At 32.9% G+C, this 20190-nt stretch overlaps 2 protein-coding genes across 4 annotated transcripts; one reads left to right on the top strand and one right to left on the bottom strand.

Annotated features, from left to right (window-relative positions):
- Positions 1-5536: 5536 nt before the first annotated feature.
- Positions 5537-7825, bottom strand: LOC131626446 (zinc finger BED domain-containing protein RICESLEEPER 2-like). Its single transcript, XM_058897265.1, has 3 exons — positions 7813-7825; positions 6012-7193; positions 5537-5883 (listed from the first exon to the last, which is right to left on the bottom strand). Exons 1-3 carry the CDS (start codon positions 7823-7825, stop codon positions 5537-5539), a joined length of 1542 nt encoding a protein of 513 aa, XP_058753248.1.
- A 2481-nt stretch (positions 7826-10306) lies between these two features.
- Positions 10307-18312, top strand: LOC131626436 (ubinuclein-1-like). Of its 3 annotated transcripts, XM_058897252.1 has the most exons (13): positions 10313-10876; positions 11414-11500; positions 11662-11754; positions 11866-11942; positions 12591-13149; positions 13797-13896; positions 14006-14112; positions 14194-14277; positions 14931-15056; positions 16296-16430; positions 16514-16561; positions 16734-16835; positions 17463-18312. In XM_058897252.1, exons 1-13 carry the CDS (start codon positions 10697-10699, stop codon positions 17907-17909), a joined length of 2145 nt encoding a protein of 714 aa, XP_058753235.1. In that variant the 5' UTR covers positions 10313-10696; the 3' UTR covers positions 17910-18312. The 3 variants fall into 3 exon arrangements, with proteins under 3 accessions (XP_058753234.1, XP_058753233.1, XP_058753235.1); XM_058897251.1 differs by having other exon boundaries at positions 10307-10876; positions 14006-14277; positions 17469-18312; XM_058897250.1 differs by having other exon boundaries at positions 10309-10876; positions 14006-14277.
- The last annotated feature ends 1878 nt before the right edge of the window (positions 18313-20190 follow it).

Raw genomic sequence — 20190 nt, forward strand, 5'->3', positions numbered from 1 at the left:
AATGAGATCGAAACAATGTGGCCATTAATGCAAAACCTAAATCCACTGCTCATACGGTCTATCCAGTAAGTTAATACAGTAACATTAGTATCCATTGACATATAATCATTATTGTCTCAAATATCCAAAGAAAAGTGTTTAGAAGGAAAGTGCAACCATTAGACACAACACCTAAAACTATGAACCCAAATATGGATATTCACAGTCTTAAAGTCATGTTGGTGGATAATAGGGCCATACACCTTAACGATCTTGTTCAAAAAGTATAAACGAGACGAAAGGATCATAAGATATTAAAAGTGAGAAAACCCCGAGAAATGCTATTGGAATTGTGTTGGTTTTAAAATGTTTTCAATATCTTTTGGCGCAAAGCAGTAATACAATACAAAGTAAAAAAAATGAGGATAAGAACCACACACAAAATTTATATTGGTCCACATCGTTAACTCGATGTTAATCGCACTTGATTGCAAACTAGGCTTGGTTTTTCTTGTCTCACACTATAAGCCATCCTTACCTTACAACTAGTGGAAACTTTCTTGCCTCACACTAGAGGATTTTCTTATCTTAAGGCTTTAAGGAATTTTAGGTAAAGTATAGAGAATAGGCTTTGAGGGTTGTGGTAAGGATGGTGGAGGTTTAGAAGTTATAGAGGGCTCGAGGGTAAATGAATGAACTATACAAGGTTTAGGTGATTATTGGATCACTGGACATTGGTTGAATTTAATGCTGAGTTAAAAAATAATTTTGTGTGGATGGATGGATGAGTTATTTATTAGTAGTAGTGAGAGAAACAATGGTAGATTAGATTGATAAATTAATAATTTTTTCACTAGTAATATTACTAGAAAAGGAAGGTGTAGTTTTTTTAAGGTTAAATTACTCCCAATATCCTTTAAGTTATTTAATTGTAACAGTTTGGTCCTTCAAGTTTTTTTTGTAACAACTTGGTCCTTTTTGGTGATATCTGCCTCCTCTTTCTCTCATTTTAATCATTTAGAAATGTTGATTGTTGTGTTTTTGGAAGCACTTCATCATTTTTACATCCCTCAAAATAATTGCATCCACAATTAGCACATTTTCTCGGTTAAAAAAGGATAATGGTCCACTCATTTGATAACATAAAGGACCTAATTGTAGCGAAAATAACATAAAGGACCAAACTGTTACAATTAAATAACTTAAAGGACCTTGGGAGTAATTTAACCTTTTTTTAACTATAATTTGCCTCCTCTTGTTTAAAAGGACAAGAATTTTAGGGTCTTCTTCTTCTTCAAAATGCATAGAAATTGAATCTTTAACAAGTGTAACATGTTTTCTATTGGTTCATCTTTCATATAAGTTGGAGAGTGTATGAGGAAATTATGGTACTTCAATGGAAAGATTAATAAATTTATCAATTATGTTGAACTTGATGTATTCATGTATAACCTCTTCATTATTTAACTAAGTGGTATCTTGATATTTTGTTTCTTCATCAATAACCATTCTTAATTAAATTCTTTTAATTTAGTTATTGTTACCCTTTAAGTGTTAAATCTTTATTTTCCTCTGAATTTTCATTTAGGCAAGATTGTTGGAGTTGAATACTTGATTGCAACAAACAACTAAATAATCTCGATAATCCATTTTTATAAAATTCTTGATTATATTCATTTTCTTAAGCAGTGCAAAATCAATATTGAGTAAGAGATTTTATTATTCCTTCCTTTACGTGAATCAATAATGGAAAACTTTATGTGCTTAAAAACTAGATAAGGAAGACTATACTTAATCGTCTTAATCAAACACAACATAATATTCTAGTGTTCCCACCTGACGTGGTCTACATAACATTTCTTGTAAACTACACATCCTTTAATTGACTTTAATAGGACATTGTATTATTCCTTTAGATGTTTAGTATTATGAGCAACATTGTAGTCACTTAATAGCGCTTGATTAATATTCTTGAAACCATTTTTTCTCATACTATCGGTTAATTTCTACCTCTTCACTTGCATAACGGGTGATCTCATCAATTAAAGCTTTTGTGATAATAACGCCAACTCAAACAACTATGGAGGTGATTTCATTATATAGAATGTTAGAAAATATATAATTCTTTAACTAACTCGGTTTAGAGAGGCTTATTCATAATAAGGAAATATTTACACATACCCATTTTAACAAACATGGGTAGAAAATAGAAAACCCACATTTTTGGTTCCTTATCTTTTTCTCAGGGTTCATACTGGACTCTTAACTTTATTAAAGTGTTACACGTTAGTCTTTTACGTTCATCGACTAATGTATTGCATCATAAGGTTTTATAATCCAAAGCCGAATTTCTGTTGATCAAAGCGAAAGTACTAATAGAGAAAAACAAGGAAAATCATAGTAGAAGATTAATTGAAGAAACTGGTGGAGTGGGGCGGAAGTCTTGCTCATGTGGGTGGTATTACTGCAAAATCTCTAATTCTGTTTTAAATCAATCACTGAAGTTGTGAAAGTTTTTGCTTAGATTTTAGTTGGTGTTCCTGATAGTTAAGAGACTTGTTAGTTAGTAGTGGTGAGTATAAATGTTTTTTTGTCTGTGAAATTGGAAAAAACTTGTTAGAGATTTGAGAGATGTGTGTACCTGATGATGATGATTCTGTTGGAGAAGACAATGATTCCTGATGATAATGAAATGTAATATACAACTGATTTGTAAATTAAATCATCAAGTATGAAGTGGCTTAGTGGTGAACCATGATGTCCTTCAATCAAGGAGACCTTGGTTTGAATCCTAGCTCAAGGCAAAATTTTGAATTTTTCTTGAAGTTTTGATGTCCTTGATGATGAACAGATGCCACGCGTATGAACATGTGCCACGCCTGATTACACACATTCATAAATAAACGTCGTTTGTGAGAATTAGACGGAAATGACCTAAATGATGTCGTTTGAAGATATAAGGGACTACATTGACACTTTTAAAAGTTAAGAGACCAAAATGAACCCCGAGGTGATGTTAAGGGACTAAAAATGATATTTTTCCTAAATTTTATTTTAGAACAATCAAAGACTTCCAGAATCAAACCAACACGTCAAACATTAGGAATATTTTGTTGTTCGTACAAATCCAAACCAATAACGGAATCTAAACCAAACTATAGTGTATGAGTTGAACATTTGTTCATTTGAGACAAAAATCAAATCAACCCAATAAAATTTAATGTTAATTGATTTGAACAAAAGTTTCCAATACTCTATTCATATGTCCGTCTACTCAAACTAATCATAATTAATCCGTATATTTAGGGGTGGACAACGGGACGGGTTGGGCGGGTTCGGGCCCAAAATACTCACTCAATTCAACCCACGGTTCAATCATATAGGCCCATTTCCGCCCATTTTTTTTGTCGGGTTGGACGGGTTGGGTTATAACGGGTTGTGGGTTAATACGAACGGTTTAATCGGTTTAACTCAACAACATATTTTTTACTACAAATTACTAGAGCTTAAACCCAAAATAAATCCAAATTACCAAGAATTTAAATTCAACATTCAATGTTCTATCATCAACATAAATATAAATTACAACAAATTACTACAGTATAAATATTAATAGCCTTATAACTATTATCAATAGCCTTATAACTACTATCAATAGCCTTCCACGTATAACTCCAATCAAATTTCTCATGGCCTGGGCTCTTGTCTAAAGTAACATCCTTGCACTAGCAAATCTGTATATCAAACATATATATTGTCAGTTAGAGTTGCTCAATTTAGCACTTAGCATATGCAAAGAAATTGAAACAGAATTTAGAACTTAGCATAATACACCATTAGTAATACCATGGACATATATAGAATTTAATCTAAATCTAAGTCACACCAACAGATATTCCAAATTCAATAATATGGCAACACATAAGATTTCAAACTCAGTAACCAAGTTAATTAATAAGGGAAAACAATGAGATTAAGCTACTGTTAGCATTCTCGCTGATTTATAATGCAAATAAGGGATGGAAATATAAGGCAAAACAGTCCCTTACCATACTTACTAAAGATTTCATAATAGAATTTCAGAATAATAATAGTCCCTTAGTCAAAATAGTCCCTTAGTCAAAATAGTCCCATTCCCATTGCAAAATAGTACCTATTGCAAATAAATCAGAATTTCATAATATCAAACAAATTCTTAAATTAACTAAAGATTTACCATACTTACTCATCATTACCCATCATTGTTACAGAATTACAAGTTTGGGTTCTTGGAGATTGGAATGTCAAAGATTCACCACTAAAACACACCTAAGTGCAGCAGCATATGGGACTGTTAGATTCATATCCAGCAGCATCTGATTAATATGGGACCGTTAGATTCACCACTAAACCACTAAAACACACCACTAAAATACTCCTAAGTGCAACAGCAAAATTATAAGTTATGTTAAATTATTAATCAGATGCATAGTAAAACAGATGCAACATTCTAACTTACATAAGAGAATTAAACAGATGCACAGTTAAAGACCTAAGTGCAGCAGCATGTGAGACTGTTAGATTCATATCCATGTACTTCCCCGACAAGAGAAAAGATAGTCCTAGTGCCTGTCATTATAATATCAAGTTCAGATTATAGACATGGTGCCATTTTGTTACATAAATTCAGTCAAGAAAACATCATATTATCTAGTTTGAATCACCTGTAATGTCACTGGTAAAGCAAAATTGAAGCAAAATACGATGGATTCTTTTGCGTAATATAATAGCCCAACTAGCTTCTTCAAAATCCACGCGACAAAATATTTATTCTTTACTAGGCCATTGAGTAGTAATATTTAAGTCATGTATGACTTCAAAAAAATCAAAAAACATAGTTGATCTGAAAAATTGGATAAAAAACATTAGTATCAGTGTTATAGCATAATACTTGAGCAATATATAGCATAATAGAATACCTGAATTTTCAAGCACAACCAGGAGGTTGTGGCTGAGAATGTGATGATGAAACACTTGAATTCCCGGATCCTCCTCTTGCTCTTGCAGACATTTCTTGAAACTCTAAAATAATGACAACCAATTTTTTAGTAAGACACCTGAATTAACATCTTATTTATCTAATATAAAGTTAAATTTTTTACCTGTTATAATATCTTCTGAAAGCTCATAATCTTCCATGAGGTTCATGTCTTTGAAATATGTAAAAGAAGGCCTTAACCAATTCTGGGTGCAAATTAATGCCTCTGCCATTTCAGCTGTTAGAGAGGTCCTGTAGGTTTCTATGACTCTTCCTCCTATGCTGAAAGCACTTTCAGAAGCAACGGTAGACACCGGTGTGGCTAAAATATCTTTAGCCATTGTAGATAAAACAGGATATTGAGCTGAATTGTGTTTCCACCACACAAGAATGTCAAAATTAGGATCCTTTTTGACACACTTAGTAAAATTAAAACCCTCAAGCTCATTTTCTTGATCAATCGAGTCTTGTTCCTCTAAATGTTGCTCAAAAGCTTCGGCTCTAGCCATAACTGAAGAACATACAACAATAGCATTTGTTTCAGAAATTGGATGCTTGTCCACCACTACCAAGAGGCTGTCCAGAATTGAGTTTTTGGTCATAAGCTTGCTTATACCAATCATACAACTTTTGTAAACTCTCTTTTATAGCTTTGAGCAAGTCACTACCAAGCTTGGATCCAACTCCATACATATCCTTAAAAGTCCACTCAATAAATCTCAACTTGTATCTTGGATCAAAAATAATACCAAAATATATCATTTTGTTCATCTTATCAGCACTCCCCCAATACTTATTATACTTTTCCATCATATCCCCACCCACACTTGCAAAAATATAATTTAAGTTCATAGTAGCTTGCTGCAACTCACAATAAATGGAAGACACTTGGTGAAAACAAGTATGCAAACTCACATTTTGAGAGGTGGAAAAAATCTTAGTTGCGTCATAGAATAACTTTAGAAAATCGGAAAAAGCCCTAGCAATGTCCCAATCTTCACTACTAGGGGGTTACCTTTTCCAAAGAACTCCCTGTAGCTCGAGTCTTCATCCTCAAGTTTTTCAAATGCGAGTTGAAACTTCTCCGCAGCCTTTAGCATTAAATATGTCGCGTTCCAACGAGTTGAAACATCGAGACAAACCAACTTTTTACAAGTTATTTCAGCAAATCCAATGCATTCTTTAAACTTGGCTCCCCTTTGAGGTGATGACTTGACAAATCTAACAGCATCCCTAACACTAGTTACAGCTAAATGTTTATCTTTCAATCCCTCATTTACCACCAAGTTCAAAATATGAGCAGAACACCTCATATGAAAACATTCTCCATCCCCCATCAACCCATTCATATTTGCTATTTTTTTCTTCAGATATGTCACAACCACATCATTTGCAGTGGCATTATCAACAGTTATGGTTGACACATTCCTAATCCCCCAATCCTTTAACACTTCTTCAATCTTCCTACCTACAGTGCCACCCTTGTGGTCTGGGATTACGGCAAAGCTTATAATTCTTTTTTGGTACTTCCATTCGTTATCCACAAAGTGTGCCGTAAGGGTCAAGTAGTTGAGATTTTGTAAAGAACTCCAACAATCAGTAGTAAGTGCTACCCTATTGCAGTCAGACTTAAAAAAGGCCTTTAATTTTTCTTTTTCATCCAAGTGTAGCTGAAAACAGTCCCTAGCTACTGTACGCCTAGATGGGATGGAAAATTGGGGCTGCATTACTTTAGAATAAAATTTAAACCCTTCACGTTCCACTGCACTAAATGGCTGCTCATCTAGCACTACAAAAATTGACAAAGCACTCCTGCAAGCTTTCTTGTCAAATCTAAAGCTAACTTGAACCAGGTCACCATCTACAGTTGGGTATGTTAGAATAGTTTGTGTGGGGTCAGTTGACACAGCAAGGGGCATCTTAGGACATTTTTTAATATGATGGTTCAAGTTGGTGGTGCCGTGAGTCCTAGGGTCACACAAGTATTTTTTGTGGCAGTGTTTGCAAGCTGCAGTGGGAGCATCGACTAAGTCATCGGGTAACCTAATAAAATGTTCCCAGCAAGCAGATAATTGTCTAGAACCACTTGCACTAGATTTCCTTTTCTTTGAAGGTTGTGCATTAACTGATTCAGGTGCAACCGTTGCAGTTGAACCGACTTCATTAATTGGTAGATTTTGATTAGGCTGAACCCTCACTGAAAAAATGAAGGAGCCATAATCAACAACTACCAATCAACAACTAACAGATACAATATTTCAGTCAATGTAACTAGCAGGAGTAAAGGACTTTCAGTTGAGAATCAGAACTGTACTGCTAGGTGTGCATCCGAAAGAAGTCTTTAGTAACACATTTTGTAATTCAGAAACATATCCATTTCAATATATCATTTTTTAAGAGAAAAAGTGTTTTCAATTAATAGTGATTTCCAAACAGTGATGATTGAGTGGTTAGTACTAAGATAGTAAACAAATAAAATCTAATCCTTCTTTAAACCTTTACAAATTGCAAAAGAAAAGAGAGTATAATCTAATTCAACCCCAGTTTGCAAATAGTCTCAAAACAGCTAGCATACAGTTAATTCTCATATTAGTTTAAAAAATAACTAGCATACAAGTAGCCTAAGACATGTAGTTGATAATTAGTTTGCAATTTTTCAATTTCCAATTTATCACAATGTGAATTTAACTTAGGACATGTACTTGACAATCACAGTATGCAAAGTAGAATAATGGGTTAGAATTGTTACAATATTTAATACTAATTGTTACAGGATTCCATAATACTATTTATTATTTTATTTTCTTCCAAATTACCCCAAGATTCCATAATGTTTTCAATTATATGCAATGGCCTTTGTCAACTACGTGTGTCCATATTATTTTACTATTACAGTACATATATATATATATATATATATATATATATATATATATATATATCAATAATTAGTTATTATATGTTACTTTGAAATTACTTGGTTAAATTTTTTATTTACATGCTGTAATTATTTTGGGTGTGATTCAAAATGCACGACCTATCCTCTATTCAAATACAAGCCAAATCATTCAAACCAACAAGCCAAATTATCCAGTTTCAACATACATCAGTTTCATTTTAAACAACACAATTAAACATACACAGGTCCATCGATTAAATTGTTTTAAGTTAGTTTTCTCTTTATAGAAAAGTTGGAGTTTTAAATACTGATAATAAAATGGCAATTATTCTCCCAGCCATCAACACTCTTAGTAGTAGAAAACAAAGTAGAATATTTAGCAAATAACATACAACCCCAAATAACATATAGAATTAGAATATTTAGCAGTAGAAAACAAAGAAGAACCAACTGTAATCGAATTATGAACACAATACAAATGAGTGTGTGTTTGTGTACATCACTCAACAAATAACAACTATGAAGTAGAAATAAAACAGAACATTTGGTATGTATTTTCAATTTTGAAATTAGAAAATCAACCTAAGACAAACTTCAAAACACTTACAGTCACATTGTCCTTGCTCTAGGACTCCTTCCCTGCTATGTTGACCTTGATCCATTTACACACAATTGTCTGAAAGCCTGCAATTGGCTGAAATAAATAAAATAACATGCATAAGTTCAACAAACAAATAAGACATGAAAACTATGTGGTAGAGAAACAAAGCAGAACATACTTTTGAACAGGACGACAATATACAATCAGTTATTCCTTTATAAAATGCTTTTGGAAATACCTGCAATTTAAACATTATACCAGGATTAAAACAATAGAAAAGAGAAAAAGAACAAAAAAACAAAACAACAACAAAAAAACAATATCAGAAAACAACAATTTATTAGTCTAAATCAAAACAACATATAACAATATCCAAAAATTACAATTTATTTAGGATAAATGGTTCATGACAAACAGGGTACCAAAGTCTCTTTACCTTGTAGTCAAGAAGAAAAAGGATGAATGAGCGATCGATATCAGAAAATGTTCATGTAGATATGAGATTGTAGATGTCCAAATCGTTGTAATGAAATGAAACAATAACATAAAATATTAGAAAACTAACACACAAAAATGATTTGAAACCCTAAATCAAAAAATCTAAAACTGAACAAAAAGACCAACCTTGGAAACTTTTGAAGATCAAAGATCGGAACTTCAAGAAGATGGTGGTTGAGTTGATGTTCTTCGTGGCGGAATTGATGATGGGGAGCGATGGTTGTGGTCGGCGGTGCTTACGTGAGGCGGTGGGTGACGAGAGAGTAAACAAAAACATACATGTGGCTGAGTGAGTGAGTGAGAGAATTAAGAAATCTCATCCACTAAACATTACTCGGGCGGATCAGGGTACCTGCGGTTCAGTCTTTTCCACCCGGGCCCGCCCATCTAAACCTGTTTAACCCGATTACTACACCCGTGCAACCCAAAGGCCCATTTGAACCCGCCCAACTCAATTTTTTTCACAGTTTTATGCGGTTTGGATTGGGCCGCGGGTCCTTGTCCAGCCCTACGCATATTCATATCGTCATTATCATAAAAATTAATATAAAAAATTCAACTTCAAATTGAAAAAAAATTGAGTTGTTCACATATTATATGAAAATTATGAAGAAAAAAAAATAGAGATTCTACATTAAAGAAAATCTAATTCTAATTATTTTAGCTAATAAGTGATTAATTGTATACTCGAAAGTCTTTCTTTATGTTAAATATTTTTTTGACTATGCTACAGAAAAATTACTAATCTATTTATGAAAAATTGCATAGTTTGTAAGAAATTATCTAATGTAAATAAATTATTTTTTAAATATTATTTTACTGTTGTTTTTAATGTACTTACCAATTTAACTCAAACCGACCAACTATTTTACTAGTTGATTCAATTTGAACTTTATCATAATAATGTATAAATTCAATCAAAATCAATCGCTATATTTTTTATCCGTTTGAATATTAAATTATCTCAAAATCGAACCAGACAAACACAATTTTAAATGCTTCTTAAAATCAAATGTACACTACTAGTAACATTTATTAAAATCAAATGTACACTACTAGTAACATGAAATACAACCATGTGAGATGACACACTTTCCTTGTGCATTCCTTTCCAAATCCTACTTTCATCTTAATCACTTCCAAGTCCAAATCATATGACCAATTATTTTCCAATACAAACATCAAATCCTGTAAAATAAAGTAAAAACGTGTGCACATAACACAAAAATAAAACAGATGCTTGATGAGTCTCTTTCTTCATGCCTTTAACCTTGTCCTCTTTTGCCTATACTTTTTCTCACACTCATTAATTAGCACATATTTGTCTTTTCGATTGATTTAAAACCAAGTACAAAACCCGGTTCCAATTCGGTTCGGGTTTAACCCGGTCCATAAACACTACCCGCCTTGTTTCCTTCCCCCCTCTCGTGATTTCTCGGAAAAGAAAAACCAGGAAATTTTTTACAAACTAGCTCGAATTTCAGTTAAAACCACCAGAGAGAGACAGTGTCAAAAATTTTCAATTTTATTTTATCTTTTTTCCATTTTCTTTTATTTTCCCCGATTATTTTCGCAATCCCGCGCAATTTTTTTTCTCGTTCTCCATCTAGGGCTTATACTCAATGTTCTCCCAATTTTCAATTTCGTCTTTCTACATGTCACCCTAATTCTCGAAATAGCGGTTTCGGAATTTTCGGTTACGATGACCGAAGAGAAGAAACCTTCTTCGTCGTTCGTCAAGATTGGTGACCGGCAATTGTTTACGGTGGAGCTCCGCCCGGGAGAGACCACCATAGTGTCTTGGAAGAAGCTGTTGAAGGATGCTGCCAAGTCGAACGGATCGGCTTCCACATCGCAACAGTCCCGGCCGGAGGCTGTTCCGGTGAGGTTTTTATGATTTTACTGTGGTTCGTTCTGGATTTGATTTCTGTGTGCATTGTTGATTTGTATCAGTAGCTGAAGTGTTTTCGGTTTTTGTTGTTGAGATGTTTTGCATTGGAGTGGAGTGTGGTTTTTGGATCGAGTTTTGGGTTTCTGAGGGTTTTGACCTAATTTTTGTTGTTTTGATCGGTGCTGTGTTTTTAATTATCTGTTTAACTTGATGTATGTTATTATTTTTGTATTATTCTCGTTGCATAGATGTAAAATGATCTTTTAAGAGTACTACACTATGTTCATCTTCTTCGATGCACATTTGCATCTGTGAGCATTGGGATGTTGACAATTGAAAATTTTCTGAGATCAGTTGTATGTATATGTAGATTAGGTGATGATACTACTTGACCATCTGTGAGTGTGATTTTATAGAGTATTTTCGGTATTTGAGAAAGATGTAATGTAAGGTTTAGTAGTCAGTGTATAGCTTTATGTGCGGTCTAATGTTTCACTATTTTGACAAGTTTACGTTCATCTTTCTTAGGGACAACCTGCTGAGATTGAGGAAAATGATGAAGCTCAGCCACACCGTTTCAGTGCTGTTATAGAGAAGATTGAACGGCTTTACATGGTATGTGTGTATTGCTTGCTGAGATTGTTATTATATGCTTTGAATAAGCATGAATTTGTTCTTTAGACCACTGTTTTAAATGAATTAGATTTGTTCTTGAGATTGCTTGTTGACTTTTAGCTTCTTGATTGTTATTGAATTAGATTTGGAATTATTTTCAGGGTAAGGATAGCAGTGACGATGAGGATCTGCCTGATGTGCCTGATGATGATCAGTATGATACTGAAGATTCTTTTATAGACGACGCAGAGCTGGTCGGTATTTATGCTCCTTGACCTTGATATATAGGAATAGCATTTTTCCTTGGGGCATTTTTTCCTGCTTATATATTACTTTTATATGTTATTTAACTGTTCGTTCTGCAGGACGAATATTTTCAGGTTGATCATTCCAAAGTCAAACATGATGGATTCTTTGTAAATAGGGGGAAATTGGAACGCACGTAAGTATAATGTTTCAAAAATCTATTTTGAATATTCCATTTTTTTACTCGTAGAAAGGTTTATTTTCAAATTACTTAATTGTTGATATTGTTTAATTGCTGAGGTTGGTCTATTGCTATCATTTTGTAGTACTTGCTATCAAGTATTCTCTCTTTTTAGTTGTCTCAAATATGTCATCACTTGTAACATTTTGCAAATTTGAGATTCTTATAAAAAAAAATTGTTGGATAATTAACCAATAGGTTAGCTATATTTTTTGGTACCTATAACTTTTCAAATTTGTTTTTAAATCCTAAAAATACATAGTTGTTTGTTTTAGTCACTGATAAATAAGAGGGTGAGGCTAAACACACTAATTTTGTTAAATGTAAAGACTGAAACCGAATAAATTTTTCATAAATACCACCGTCAATTTTTGCCAAATTTATACGGATCAGAATATATTTATTTTAACCCTTAAATACTAATAGCATTTCACGTTCTTTCTTTGTGTTCTTGAATTTTCTTGGCTCATAGCTAGATACTCTTTCCTCGACACTTGTCTACAAATTTTTGTACATATTTAGTTGAAGATTGTAGTAAAAAAATTGAGTCTTACTATTATGAATCATTATTATTGATTCCTGTTGTTTCTTTTATACTACAAGTGATGAACCTCCTGTAATACCCAACCAGCAACCAAAGAAAAGGCGCAGAAAAGATATAGTGAAGAATCCAGGTGAAAATAATAATGACCATGGATCAAATAAACATGTTAAAGTGGGCAAGGCAGCATCTGGGAAAACAACTTTCGTACAGGCAAGGAATGTACCCGATGAACACTATGATGACTTGAAAATTCATAATCATTCCGATATCTATGGAGTTAGTTCCAAAAAGAAAATTGCTGATACTAAACCCATATCGGTCTCTGCCGTCTCTTTGAAAACTTCAAGTGATGATGTCCCTGCTGCCATGTCAGAAGCCAAAGATGCTGATAAGAAGAAGATAGGAACTTTGCAATCTAAAAACACAAGTGAATCATTTGATGCATCTCATCAGAAGTACCATGAAAAAGGTGCTTATGTACAATCCAAATCCCAACCTGGAAGAGGCTCGAAGAGTATTGATAATTTAGAAAATAACAGTCGGGTGAAAGAAAAAAATGGTATGCGGCAACTGCCGGATCTTAACCTGACTGTGGGAAAGTGGGCTACTAAAGCAGCAGTAAGTTTTTATTTCTTTTGCTTTATATGTTTTTTTCTTTCAAATTTGATTTAATAAATACTTAATAATAAATAACAATAAAAGAGGTCCTCTGTATTGTGGTTATTTTATCAATTTCTTTTGGTATTAAACAAAAAATGTTCTCCTACTCTTAGTCTCCGACCATAAGGGCCCCATCATGCTTGTAGGATCTGTCTTCCAAATACTATTTTGTCTTTTGCCGAACCACTTCGTGTTGTCATTGAGATATAGCTCTACTCTGACAGTGAAGGATTACATGCCGTGTGCTAGATGAATTGAATCAGATTCCCCCAGCAATTAGCCAATTAATAAAGAAAAAAAGAATATGCATTGCTGACTTCATTTCCTTTTTGCATTTGCACGAATCACAACAATCACATGATGTTTCTTTTAAAATGATAGGCACTTAATATTAAGGATACTGAACTGAGAGACACTGTACCAGGTGTGTTATATTTAAAAATAATAGAAAGGGCTAAGCAAATTATCCTCATGTTGCGCTCTTGGTAAACTATATATTTACCTGTTCCATCTAATTTGAGCAATGATGATGAAAGTTGTGCATGAAACTATGTTTGTAGTATTAGTTCCTGTCCGAGTAATGGGTTTATTTTAATATCATGCAGAAATCTGAATACATGCACCGGAAAGACGGGTCTAGTGTTAGGCCAAAATCTTCAATGCTTGAGAAGACTCTTGTCGAGTTAGAGAAAATGGTTGCAGAGTGTAAGTTTCAAATTTGATATTTCACTCACAGATAAGTGTAGGAAGTTTGTTGCTAACACTGTATTTTCCTTTCTTTTCTTCTTTTTGTGCATTTTGAATTATATTACAGCAAGGCCCCCTGCAGCGGACGTGGAGGCCGATAATACATCCCAGGCAGTCAAAAGGAGGTTGCCTAGAGAAATAAAGCTAAAGCTTGCTAAAGTTGCTAGAATAGCGGTACTGGCTGTATATATATATATAATTTTTCTCAAGGGATTTGAACTTTATAAGATTAACTGTATGTTTTTGTTGCAACAGGCAAGCCATGGAAAAGTATCAAAAGAGTTGATTAACCGCCTTATGAGTATTCTTGGGCACTTAATGCAACTCAGAACATTAAAGGTATTGCTGCTGTTAAATAATTAGCCCTTCAGTTTCAATTGTGCCCAATTCCAACTTCGGTCTCCCCTTGCCCCTCTTCCAGCTGATATATACTATTGCAGTCCAAAAATGATTGGTGTTAAGATTTGAGCATGTTTGTTTTTCTTTGAAATCCCCTTGTTTTTCTTTGATTGGAACATTCTTGACCTAACCACTTGCATTCTTAGTTTAGATTGTGGATTGGATGATTTTATTGTTAGAACGTGACTTGAAAATAATAGAGATATGTTTTCAATTTAAGTAATATATTCTTGACATAATCAAATGCATGCTTAGTTTAGGTTGTGGATTGAGTGACTTTTTGGAAAGAGTGCTTAGATTTTCCTTCTGTTTTGAGTACTTCAATATGATGTGGCTATGTGGCTATGACTACGACATTATTATCTGATAGTAAGTTGTAACATTTTTTGCGGATTTTCATGTCACTAAAAATGTTCTTTTTAAGGAATAAAAATCCTACCTCTAATGTACCTTGGATATTTTGAATTCTACAGTTATCTTAAGTAGTTTATCCGGCATAATTCATTGTTTCTACTGGTTGTTAGTTTGATATATTTAGGTTCTCTAAATTCCTAAAACTACAAATCTTCTCATACAATGTTTTCATACGGCAGAGAAATTTAAAAATAATGATCAATATGGGCCTGTCAGCAAAGCAGGATGATGACGATAGGTTTCAACGGATAAAAAAGGAAGTTGTTGATATGATTAAGATTCAGGCACCAGCTTCGGAATCCAAGGTTTATTTTAGTTGCTCTTGTTATAACATTTCCTATTAAACATTGGTAGCCAGACTTCAATGCGCTTTCTTTTAATTCATGTTCAATTCTTATGAGCTCATAATACCTCCAAAATTACTGCACGAGATAGCTGATATAAATTGGTTGTTGCATCAGTCAGCATCGTATGATACACTCACATGTTCCATCCCAGTTTAGCTTTGTTGGTTCTTCGTTATTGTTTTTATTCTCCCCATCATAATCATAATTTATACCATGTTTGGCTCGGTGCATTTTGTTGGGAAATAGTAAATCTCTTTCATGAAGCAGGAAAGAAAGTGTTTTTAACTTAGAGATGAAAGTTGAAGACCATATTACGCCTCACGTCACACGGTTTAAATATTTTGGGTCCGTAATAAAGAATGATGGAGAAATAAAAGGGGATGTAAACCATCGAATTCAAGCTGGATGGTTGAAATGGAGAAAGGCATCATATGTTTTATGTGATGCAAAGGTTCCGCTCAAGCTGAAGGGAAAGTTTTATTTGACTACGGTAAGAGCCGCGATTTTGTACGGGACAAAGTGTTGGCCGGTTAAGAATTAACACGAGAACAAAGTAAGTGTAACAAAGATGAGGATGTTGCGGTGGATGTGTGGAAAGACTCGCCACGATAAAATTAGAAATAAAATTATTAGAGAGAGTGTCGGGGTAACGCCTATAGTAGAGAAGATGGTAGAAATAGACATAGGTGGTTTGTGCATGTTGAGAGAAGACATGTAGATTCTGTAGTAAGGAGAGTCAGATGGAGAGAAGACAAACAATTCGAGAAAGAGGAAGACCCAGAAAGACTATAAGAGAAGTTATTAAGAAATATCTCGAGATTAATGATTTGGATAGAAGTATGGTCCTTGATAGAACATTATGGCGAAAGTTGATCCATGTAGCTGACCCCACCTAATGGGATAAGGCTTAGTTGTAGTTGCAGCTGTAGATAAGCTAGTAAAATTGCACTTAATGTTTTCTGCCTTTCCTTCTATTGGGCGCCCAACGCGATTTTGTTTTTGCAGTGCAAACACTACATATGGAAAGCTTAGCAATGAATTATTTCCATTGCTTCTTGTAATTTGATACCCGATCACATTTCCTTTTTTTATCTTTTAATGTTTTCACTATTTGATAACCGTTTTTCAGAAATATTTTTGTTTAATGAATGTTTTGGTTATTTAACCTGGGACGTATGGTGTTTTTCTAAACATCAGCAACAGCAGAAAGCTGGAGCATCAGGTGATGTTCAAGAATTTGGTCCTGATGGAAAAGCAATAACTAAAAGGAGTCTTAGTATGGACGCCGCTTTGGAGGACAAGATTTGTGATCTCTATGATATTTTTGTTGATGTACGTTTTGAGTTACAGATACTTATTGCGAAATTTCTGTTTTGTGATAAAACTTAATTGAACCATGCTTGCAATGGCTGTAGGGCTTGGATGAAAATGCAGGTCCACAGATCAGAAAGTTATATGCCGAGGTAAGTCAAATTTTTAAAACATATTTGCAATTTTGGCCTAGCAGTTCTATGTGGTTGCATGTGCATGCGTGTACTGAATGTGTAGTTTATGATATGTCTAAGTTAATCTGTTTGCATTCCATAAACAGATATATTTATTCTTTTTAACCTTTTTGAATTCTGTCTTTATCAGCTTGCAGAATTATGGCCAACTGGTTACATGGACAACCATGGGATCAAACGTGGAATTTGCAGGGCAAAAGAGAGGCGCAGAGCATCGTACACAAAAAATAAGGTATGTCTTTTGCAGTGAATAAGGATTTTAAATATTAATAAACAATTGTTTGAAGCTTATCTTCTTTCTTTTGAAGAAAAAAACCTTCCCCTGCTCTAAATTTTTTTAAGAAAGTTGAAAAAAGAGTCTCGACACTTGTTTTAGCTCTTGAGTCTGTTTATCTAAATGGGAGGTATTCTAAGTAGCAAAGCTTACCCAAGAACATATGTGGTCCAAGTAGTGAGTGGATTGTAGGATTGATACATGGACCATAAGATCATACCTATTTTGGAATCTTTGGAAAATAAGGTTTTAGTTAGACCTTCCCCTCTGTTTGGAAAATTGTATAGACCTTCCCTCATGGCGCCACCATTGTTGGTTTCAATTTTAGTCTTGCTTCACAATCTCTACTTTGTGCAAGGCAACATGTATGGTTACAAAGGAGTTAAATTATCTTGGTTTTTAAAAATAGAAAATATATTTTGATATTATGTTTTGTCGATAAGATAGCAAATAACGTCGTAAACCTAATTAACAATGGAAGAATGACATTTGACTCTTTTTATGCCCAGATGATAACCAGGATCTGGTATTTGTCAGGGCAAAATTGTTTTTTAGTTGATCTCATTGGTTTACTTGTGTTACTAGGATCAGGAAAAAATTAAGACGAAGAAGTTGCTGGCATCAAGGCAAGAGGATAGCGTTCAACTTGATACTGGCTCAATTACATCACAGCAGAACCAACAAGAGAAATTAGCTCCAGAATTAACCAGTCATGCTTTTACTTCAACAAACAAGCCCATATCTAATACGAGCACTGTCCAGGTCCCCATTCACATGAATGGTGTAAAGCCAGAAAAAGCAAAGGGAAGCTCAAGCAGTTCCCTGGACGATGTCCGTGTTGCGGATGGCATTTTGACAAAGAAGCTGAAGAGAAAGCCAGAACTTGAGTTTGAAGGAGCAAATGGTGGGCCTGAGAGGCTTGTTTCTTTGCAGGGAGAAGAAAGGCCCCGGCCCCAGAAGCCGTCTTCTGGTGTTCCCACCAAATCAAATGTTCAGCCGACATCCCTCCCAGGTCTTGAACTGTCAAGCTAACAAATACGAGTGGGATGTCCACATCAGAATGTCTGTCAAGATTTTTTTATTAGTAATTTCCCCACCCTCTCTGTGTCTATGGATTTGTTTCCTGCTTACTGTTACGGTTTTTGTAAGTAAATGTCCTTCAAGTGTTGGCAGTTAGTCAAGAGTTAGGCAGGCAAGTAGATTTGTTAGTTGTTGTTAGTCACGTTTAATGGTCTTTATGCCGCTTCTCTATGGTTGGTAGCGCCATCTATCACAACCATTAGATATGGTGTTATTTAGTTGAGCAAGTATGTTTTTATTTACTGGAACGAGTATTGTTATTCACGTGTAAGCTGCGACCTGAATTGTAAGGTTCAAAATTAAACATTGTCAAATTTCCATATATAACTAATAAAAATTATGCATCAGATGTCAATCTCAAGCCAACTTGTTGCTTCATTTATGTGTTTTCTATCATCCACTAGTCAGAGACCCGTGCTGTCGCACGGGTGCATTATTTATGGTGTAGTATTTTTTGAATGATACGAAAAAATGTGAAGTAAAAAAGTTTGACCAAATTGTATATATAAAATGGAAATTAACCATTAAAAAAATGTTTTATGAATAAGATTTTCATAGTCAATTTCACAATGTTTTGCAATTCCAACAACATATATTTTGAGGATGGGTAATTTAATTATGATATTGTGTAAATAACTAAAAAAATATCTAATAATTTAGAATCTTCAAATAATAATCATGAAATAAAAAAAAATAATAACAAAATATTTTTTAATGTGATAACACATGAATAATGTAATATCATTTAGATAGTATCATTTTGAGGATGGGTAATTTAATTATGATATTGTGTAAATAATTAAAAAAATATCTAGTAATTTAGAATCTTTAAATAATAATCATGAAATAAAAAAAATAACAAAATATTTGTTAATGTGATAACACATGAATGAGTCTTAATGTAATATCACTTAGATAATATCAAATACAAATGTAAAATTTTAGATATAAATGCAAAATTTGAAATGATTTACTTATTTTAAAAGTAACAGTAATCATATAGATTTAATTATATTAGATAACCATACACAAAGAAGAAAACATATAATTATGAGATGGAGAAAAAATTAATACTTAAAAATAAAGATTTTCTCTCTTGAATTAAAATAATGATTGATTAAACTAAAATAAATATTATCTTGTTAGTGACCCGTGAGATAAATACATTTTTCATGTTATTAAAATTAAAAAAAAAATACATTATACAAATAAATCTAAAATGAATTACTTAATTATTAAATAATTATACAAAGAAAAAAATTGATCCATGAGACAGAAGAGAAAAAAAAGAATTTTAACATTTGAAAAAATAAATAAAATATGTATTATATTGATAGTGACCCGTAAACTACAACATAATATCATGTAAATTTATTTAATATTGTATCAAATATATTTAAAAACATGTAAATTTAAAATGAATGATTCAATTACAAATGAATAATAATCATAAATATGCAACCATATTATATTTTCAATTGAAATTGTACTTTATAAAGAGAAAGAGAATGAGATAGTGTATTATATTTTTAAAATTAAAAAAATACATTTTACAAATAAATTTAAAATAAATTACTTAATTATTAAATAATTAAGTAGAAAAAAAATTGATCCATGAGACGGAAAAAGAATAAAAAGAATTTTAACATTTGAAAAAATAAATAAAATATGTATTATGTTGATAGTGACCCGTAAACTACAGCCTAATATCATGTAAATTTATTTAATATTGTATAAAATATATTTAAAATATGTAAATATAAAAATGAATGATTCAATTATAAATGCATAATAATCATAAATATGCAACTATATTATATTTGTAATTGAAATTGTACTTTATAAGGAGAGAGAAAATGAGGTAGTGTATTATGTTGTAGAAAGTTGGTGGACGAATGAGAGTGGAACACTTGGTGCAAAAGATAAAAAGGTGAAGGGTTATTTTGTTAGTTACCAAAATATTCATTTTGTAATGTAAATTATTTGTAAGGAAAGGGCAATTTAGGGAGTTTGGTCAATCTCTTAATATATGTTAGATAGTAGATAGTAGAAATCATAAATATGCAACTATATTATATTTGTAATTGAAATTGTACTTTATAAGGAGAGAGAAAATGAGGTAGTGTATTATGTTGTAGAAAGTTGGTGGACCAATGAGAGTGGAACACTTGGTGCAAAAGATAAAAAGGTGAAGGGTTATTTTGTTAGTTACCAAAATATCCATTTTGTAATG

Source organism: Vicia villosa, unplaced genomic scaffold (genome assembly GCF_029867415.1).
Source record: "Vicia villosa cultivar HV-30 ecotype Madison, WI unplaced genomic scaffold, Vvil1.0 ctg.000287F_1_1, whole genome shotgun sequence".
NCBI lineage: Eukaryota > Viridiplantae > Streptophyta > Magnoliopsida > Fabales > Fabaceae > Vicia > Vicia villosa.

Bases quoted from the DNA above. Each gene is read 5' to 3' on its own strand.
- LOC131626436 (XM_058897250.1), top strand. From the start codon at position 10,697: ATGACCGAAGAGAAGAAACCTTCTTCGTCGTTCGTCAAGATTGGTGAC. The intron at 10,877-11,413 runs GTGAGGTTTTTA...CATCTTTCTTAG, and splicing joins CCCGGCCGGAGGCTGTTCCG to GGACAACCTGCTGAGATTGA. The intron at 14,278-14,930 runs GTATTGCTGCTG...TTCATACGGCAG, and splicing joins TGCAACTCAGAACATTAAAG to AGAAATTTAAAAATAATGAT.
- LOC131626446 (XM_058897265.1), bottom strand. The intron at 5,884-6,011 runs GTAACCCCCTAG...GTTTTCACCAAG, and splicing joins CAGGGAGTTCTTTGGAAAAG to TGTCTTCCATTTATTGTGAG.